Source organism: Clupea harengus, chromosome 14 (genome assembly GCF_900700415.2).
Source record: "Clupea harengus chromosome 14, Ch_v2.0.2, whole genome shotgun sequence".
In the NCBI taxonomy this organism is placed as follows: Eukaryota; Metazoa; Chordata; class Actinopteri; order Clupeiformes; family Clupeidae; genus Clupea; species Clupea harengus.
The window spans coordinates 11,455,243-11,462,742 of record NC_045165.1 but is presented as its reverse complement, the minus strand read 5'-3'; the positions used below and the strand labels follow the sequence as shown (position 1 = coordinate 11,462,742).

The 7,500-nt window shown below is 46.1% G+C and overlaps 1 protein-coding gene across 3 annotated transcripts in view; it reads left to right on the top strand.

The window, feature by feature from the left end:
* Nucleotides 1–7,500, top strand: part of mdga2a (MAM domain containing glycosylphosphatidylinositol anchor 2a) — a 145,468-nt gene that overhangs the window by 55,643 nt on the left and 82,325 nt on the right. For all 3 annotated transcript variants that reach the window (XR_006152809.1, XM_031579771.2, XM_031579770.2), the window contains exons 3-4: nucleotides 1,229–1,403; nucleotides 4,708–4,904. Coding sequence is in view for 2 of the 3 variants with exons in the window: in XM_031579771.2 (XP_031435631.1) it covers nucleotides 1,229–1,403; nucleotides 4,708–4,904 (372 nt within the window). In the remaining variant the exon portion in view is untranslated. The remainder of the gene's footprint in view (nucleotides 1–1,228; nucleotides 1,404–4,707; nucleotides 4,905–7,500) is intronic.

The window sequence follows — 7,500 nt, the reverse complement described above, 5'->3', positions numbered from 1 at the left end:
GAGGCTGGCACAGGGGTGGGGGTGTTTACACACTGGGGGGTGGGGGTGGCGGTGGGGGTGATGGGCTGGGCTCACACAGCCCGCCGCTGCTGCTGGTGCTGGCCGTTCGGTACCGCCAGTGTCGGCCCATGCCAGTCTGCAGGGCCAGCGCAAGCCAAGCGTAAGGCTGGCTCACCTCCTGCCGTTTGTGCACATGTGTGTTAATGTGCAGCAGCTGGGGGTTGTAGTTTTCTCCCTAAGTTGAGTTTTTTGTTCTTCCCCCTCCTCATCATTTATGTTGTCTAAGTAAATGTCAAGCTTGATCTTTTCCTTTTTGTACTTGAAGAAGTCTCACAAAGCATTGTGTGTGTGTGTGTGTGTGTGTGTGTGTGTGTGTTTGCACGTTTGACTTACATAACATCTTAAGCTTTTTTCTATTTTTCAAACATGGTTATTAACATGGAAGACGCTCACAATATAAATTCTGTGTTTTCTGTGCTACGGCTAAATCCCCTTGATCACAGATGCCTTCCATTTTGTTTGTGTGTTTTCCACATTATGCCTGAACGCTGTATGTTCTTGTGTAACGCGGAAATGGCTTGATTGTTGGCATTATATAATGGCCTGTGTAACTGGGTAAATAGAAACTTAGATTGTCGGGATTAAATGTTACATGAAACGAGAGGACTGGAAAAGCCTCCGTCCTTTGTGTAAAGCACATACATATGCACAAAAGCAGCATCACATAGACCTGGAATGGTCTGAGGGAAAAACCTTGATCATTGACAAACCATGTTGCAATGCTCTGCAGACACACTATGGTGATATAAACATGCATGCAAGGACTGTGGCGGAATATAGTGCCTGGCATTACATAAAGTGGGATATGACTCACAAGGTGAGAAAGCCACTGCCATTATCCTAGCTAGGGATGTCTGTAAAACCCTGACCTCAAAGTGACCCCTGCATTTCCTGTTTCTGCCTCCCTCTGTCCCTCTGTGCGTTCTTTTCTTGTGTTCCTGTCTCCATCTCTCTTTATCTCTTTCTCTCTGTGTTGGAGCATGTACCCTGTTTTCACATTGCTGTTAATGACTCCATCTCTCGTTCTCTCTCTCTTTCCTCTTGATATCTCCCCTCTCTCACTTCCTCTCTGCTCTCTTTCTTCTTTTTATATCTCCCGCTCTTTTCTTTCTCTCTGTTCTCTGTTCATCTCTCTCTCTCTCTCTCTTTCTCTCCACTCCTTTCTCAGATCCGATGGACTAAGACAGCGGGCAGCGCCTCGGACCGTTTCCAGGACTCCAGCGTGTTCAACGAGACCCTGCGCATCAGCCGGATCCAGCGGCACCAGGGGGGGCGCTACTACTGCAAGGCCGAGAACGGCCTGGGCTCCCCGGCCATCAAGTCCATCCGAGTGGACGTCTACTGTAAGTGAACAACACCCCCCCAACCCCCAGCATCACCACCTCCAGCTAACTGCTAACAGCTAGCTGGGGGGAAAAAAACACCCAAAACAAAACAAAACAAAACAAAACAAACCACATCCTATTAGTATGGCTCCTGCTTTCTCTGTGGCTGTGACATCTGTTTTGTCCTTGACACTTCCTGTTTGGATTTTTTTTTAAGCCCATCTTTTTATGCAGGGTGCCTCTGACGTGCTCTTGTGAGCTATTTTGAGGGGGAGTGCATGGAGTGTCATGGTGGAACTACACGACTACAGCCGTTACCCGTGTTATGGTTAATGGGGCTGAGGCGAAAAAATCCTTGTTGATGCAAATTTAAAATGTTGAAAGACCTCAGGGCCACAGCGAGGCATCTACATGCATCAAGTACCAAAACACTGCAGAAAAAAAAAAAAAATCTAATCCCCCAGCACTTCAGCCAACAAAACTTTCAACCGGCACACACTTTCCAAACAATCCAGCTCTTATCTGAGATCACGTCAGGCCAGACACTCTCATACTGAGCCTTATTGAGATCTATGTTAGGGCAGCCTAAGCCCATCTTCAGCAGTGAATATTTTTCTCTTGGCAGGTTGTGCTTGTGTGTGTGTGTGTGTGTTAGGGGATTTTATTCTTTTGGTATGAGATTCTTTTTCTGGAATGTTCGAATGGGTGTGAGCATCACAGCTGGTGGAGGGCAGGGAGGTGATATTTTCCTCGGCACACACAAGATGTCCTCCAATGGATTTGCATATGCAAATGCCTGCACACAAATAGAATTGAGAATGAATGTTTATTAATACTTGGATGGGGTTCAAAGTCGTGGTGAACAACAATGTGATGAAAGGGTTACACTCTGACGAAAACATTGCTGAAAGATCTTCTATGGCACCGCGTTTTGAGCATGGTATGGTTAAGACTGCCGTTGTTGTAAGACGTGACACATTTGACATCTCTCTTTGAGAATGAGTCCCTGGTGGTGTGTTCACAAACGCATGAGAACACTCCCACAGAATTATACAATATGGTATGCCGTAGAGTGTCTTGTCAGAACTCACTGCGTGACAAGGTATGGCGTGGTCTAGCGCTTGTAACGTGCGTGGCGCTGGGGAGGCGCCACATGCCGTGCTTCATATCTTCACAACCTGTCATATCTGACATTTGACATACTTCGTGGCGTTCGCAAACAACCTTGGCGGGGACGTGCGAGCGCGTGGCTTTATATGAGAGGCAGCGGCGTCGGCAGTAAGATCTGCGCCTAACAATTCACTCCTGTCCGCTTTATGTCAGCAAATTGAAGAAAAAAGACAAAACAAAACAAAGAAACAACAATAACAAATAAGTGTTGCAGTGTCTGCAGTGGGGCGGGGTTGGGGTTGGGGGGGGGGGGGGGGTGCTAGTGGAAGGGCATGGAGATTTATTGTGATGTGATGTAAGATAAATAGGATGCTAGATGGACGGTGGCAGGCATGGCAGCCCGGAGGAGCGAGGCCACAAGGAGGGGAGTCACTGCCCCCGGCCGCGAGGGGCTCAGATCTAGGTGCTGTTTATTGTCTTCTCTCCGGCCGGCGCTGGGTGACTGGCCACAGGCCTCAGCACCCCACCCCCACCATCACCCACCCCCCCAAATACAATCCTCCTGGTGTTCACCACCCTAAAGGCCGTACTAGCAGCATGGAGGAGACACGAAAGGGACAGAGATGAGGAGACGTGTCACTTAGTCACTGCTGGGTTTGCATGGGAAAGGATTAGGAGAATGAGCAAGTCATGAAACATGATTTCATGATTGATGTAGTTGCTTCGCGCTTCGTGTAGTCTGTCTAGAATTATTTTCTCCACTTTGTTCACAGTCCTTAGTTTGGTCCAAGTCCCATCAGTTTCCCATCACTCTGACCTCAACATCTATCAACAACAACAACAACAACAGCAGCAGCAGCAGTCAAACAGCAAAAAAACAACCCCTGTGGTGGACTCACTTCCTCCTGAGGATGGACTTTGAAAGCCACAGAAGGTTCTGGAAAGTGCTGCTTTAGGAAGTGGGCAGGTGCAGTAATTGGCCGTCTTACAAAGCTGCACTGGTTCAGAGCTGGGGGGGTGGGGGATACACCTCAGGCCAGAGCACGGAAGCACACAGCACCTCAGTCGAGCACCTCTAACTAATTATTTCAGGCCGTGAAAAGAAAGTAAAGAAGACAGAAAATCCTGGTTCAAGTGCTCTCACCCCATGAACCTACAGCAGAGTGGTTTCACTCGGTTCCGACAGCGGTCAGCGTCCCCTAACACGTAATTAAGAACACTGGCAACCTGTTCGAGCAGCTTTATCTATTTCATTTTAAAGCCGTGATTGATTTAATTAGGCAAATGGCTCATGGAAAAAAAAAAAACGAAGAGGAAAGCATCATAAGGGGGGCATCAGATGTCACACGTGGCGAGGCTTTTAGGAGTTGTTTTTTAATTAAAATGAAGTGTGCCTGTCTTCCACACTGTAATTCTACTGTAACCTAATACGGTGGCTGCACGCTATTATTGGCCACAGGGAGAAGGGTTTGATTACCCGTTAGAACAACAGCTGTTGCACCCTTGAGTGAGCACACTTCATTAAAGCTCCACCACTTAATTTCCCAGGAATTTGCTCAGGTCCTGAGAAACCCACTAAATCATGTAATTTCGTCACCCCAGCCGACACTGACAACTGTCAGGCATGCGGTTGCAGCGTCAATACAAATTAGGTTCACAGAATAAACCCCCACCTCGTTCAAAGACACCTTCAGGAATTATTCACTGTTTTTTTTTATCAAATGTGTATGACTAGGTAGTAATTTGTCTGCAAAGGTGAGAAGCAGGAATGCCACAACGAGTGAAAATGTTTATGATTTAAGCGCGAGAACAAAATGCATATGTTTGTCACCTCAGGGCCTTTGTTATGAAGAACTATTGTTTTTATTATTAGAGGGTCCGTCTTCAAATTGAACGTGTAGTCATCTTAACGTAAATGCAGTGGATTTTATGCATCTCAATGTATCAATCTTCATGTATCAATACCTGCCAAGCTAAAACCTTAATAATGCAACATATTTGTTCAGTAAATGTTTCTCTCTCTAGTGTGGTGTCCCTGCTTTCCACATCGCTGGGATAGTTGGTGTAGGTGTCCTTGATCGATGTAATGGTTCAATAAAGGGTTATTAAAAGTCAAACTCTTTCTCTCTCTCTCTCTCTCCCTCTCCCTCTCTCTGTCTCTTTCTCTCTCCCTCTCCATCTCTCCCCCCCCCCCCCCCCTCTCTCTGCGCAGATTTGGACGACCCCGTGGTGACGGTTCATCAAAGTGTGGGTGAGGCCAAGGAGCAATTCTACTACGAGCGGACGGTGTTCCTGCGCTGCACGGCCAACTCTAACCCGCCGGTGCGCTACAGCTGGAGGCGGGGGAGGGAGTACCTATCACAGGGCTCCGACAAGGGCGTGGAGATCTACGAGCCCTTCTTTACCCAGGTAGGCCTGGGGCCCTGAGGAGCTGCTGGTCGCTTCTCAACTTACTCTCTGAGGAATTGCTCTGATTGGTAATGTTAGTTTTACGACAAACTGAGGAAATAGTGTTCGTTTCTCAGTTCCCCTCAATGGACATGGCTTACATTGGTAATGGTAGACAAAGAAACTCTAGTTGGTAGTGATAAGAGTGTGTAGTCATTTAATAGAAATAATAATGATTACATAATTGACACAGGCTATACATATCCATACATTAGCTACTACTTCACCTCAAAATTCTGAATCTTTTTATCCAAGTGAAAAAGGTCTGGGACAGCCATTTTGTCTCTTAAACCACTTGCTCTACTCCTGGTCTTTCCACTCTTTGGCAATTTGCAATCCTTTGACTCCGAAATAGCCCAAATGCATTTCAAGAGCTCAAATATACCAGTGTTCTGAAGCAGCGCTACTTCGTCGTCTTTATGCACCTCTAAAAATGGGGCCGTCATCTTTTTGACAGCCGCCACTAAGGCACTAGCCATTTAGTGGCACTTTCCTGACTGGGTGGTGACGGCTGTGTCACGTCCAGTGTGAGAGGGTGCGTTGTTGACCAGACCACTCATATGGCCGATATACGTCACCGTTCTGTTCTGTTTGGTGCCGTTTGCTTGATGACACAAATGACAAGGCCAAATGATGGTCACAATGACAGAATGACAAATCTGAGCATGTGTGTGATGAGTTTGAACAATGGGGGGAAAAGCTCTTTAGTAAATAATATCATATATGCATTCACAACAGTGTGATAGCATGAGATCTTATTTGAGTGGCATTGAGATATTTTACTGAAACTTCATCAGTCGATGTTTTGACGTTCAATTTAGGGAGTTTTCCGTAGCTGAAACGAAGTACACATCTGATAATCCTCCTTACCCAGTTGCTACTAACAGTTGCTGTTTTTTTCTCACACATTCAGTTGAAGGTGTACTTTGCACATGTGAATATATTATTGGGGAAACATCTGTTTACATATACAATAATTTAGACCTCTCAAAAGCTTCACTTGCAAGAAACCCTTGTGATTTTGTTTAATCTGTCAGTGAAAGTTTCACACTATAACAAGCACCAAAAACACAAACAAATCCTGCGCACCTTAAGTAGACAACTCTCTCGCTCTCCTTTTGGTGAACATGACAGAAAGGATGTCAAAGAGGGGTTGGAAAGGAAGTGTAGGAGACAGGATATGTGAAAAAGAGAGAGAGAGAGAAAGAAAGAGAGAGAGAGAGAGAGGGAGAAAGAGAGGGAGAGAGACACAGGAGAGGGACAGTGAGCAAAAGAAACATTTTTGACATGAAGAGTTTTATCTGGTCCAGTGGGGAACACACAGGGATCTGACAGCTTCACAAAGACTGATTTTCAAAAAGCGAGGCTCCCTAAGACACAGAGAGACTGTGCTGAGGAGTAGGAGGCCCAGAGTGGCGTTTCAAACCCCACAAAACATTTGTGTTGGTAATTAGTCAAGAGAAACACGCCATCGCCTCAACCCTGCAGCTCCTGAGGGACTTTCAGACATGCAAAAAAAGATCACAATTCACGCCACCATCAGAAAAGAAGAGCGCAATCTTAAATGATGCGAGAAGAAGGCTGGGTATTGTAGAGATCCCCCCCCCCCCCACTAAACACTGCTAAACATGAAAGTAGCAGGACTTAGCCGGAGCACTTGCATTGCAAAGATAGTTCAGTCACTATGCAACTGTCGGATGTAAAACTTAGGAAATATCAGAGAGTGATGCCACCTTTTCACAAAAGAAAGTCCTTGCGTAACCCTTCAGTGTAATCCAAGCATATCTGCCAAGTGCTATCAGCAAAAGTGCAAAAAGTTTTTAAGGGAAGTGGAGAGGACAGCTTGTTAATTCAATGACGGGGCTGTGGAGTATGAGGGAACATTGAGCTGTGGCGGAGGAGAGGGACTGGAGTTCAGTGGAGGCGCCACAGGATGCTGCGGAGAGAGGGGGGGAGATGAGGTGAATTGTTAGCTTTAGCTTTAGTGTCGGCATTAGCATTAGAGTGCTCCTCAATCATCGCACCAGCTGCTCTCAAAGAAGCCATTGATGATTCCTCCTATCCCCACCTCACCTCCGCGCCCCCCCCCCCTCCCCAAACTTCCAGTACTCTGAAGGGAATGCAAAATTTACCTCATAAGCAATTTTTTTTTTGGTGCGTTGAAATGTAATAAAAATAATACTCTGAAGATCAAAGACAGCAGGGAATCACCACTGCAATGAGGTGAGGTCCTGGCAAAACAAGAAGAGTATAATAAAGCCTAATCATCATTTTTTCCTCCGAGATACCCCCCGCCCCCAAACAAGTGCGTTGTTTGATTATAAAGGCTTCGCCGAATTCTACTTCAGCAGAACAGAAATGTCCCTTCTCTGGAAGACACAGCATTTATCAGTCCACTGGAGAGTTCATTATAATTCAGCTCTAGGAGATGATATGATACTGTTAGCCAGCTATCCAGTTCAATTTCATTTCACTGGTATGGAGGTTTTTCCACAAAAGACATGCTTACAATGCAGACTTAGAGAGAAGCCATGAGTCTTGGAGTGGTATAAAATGA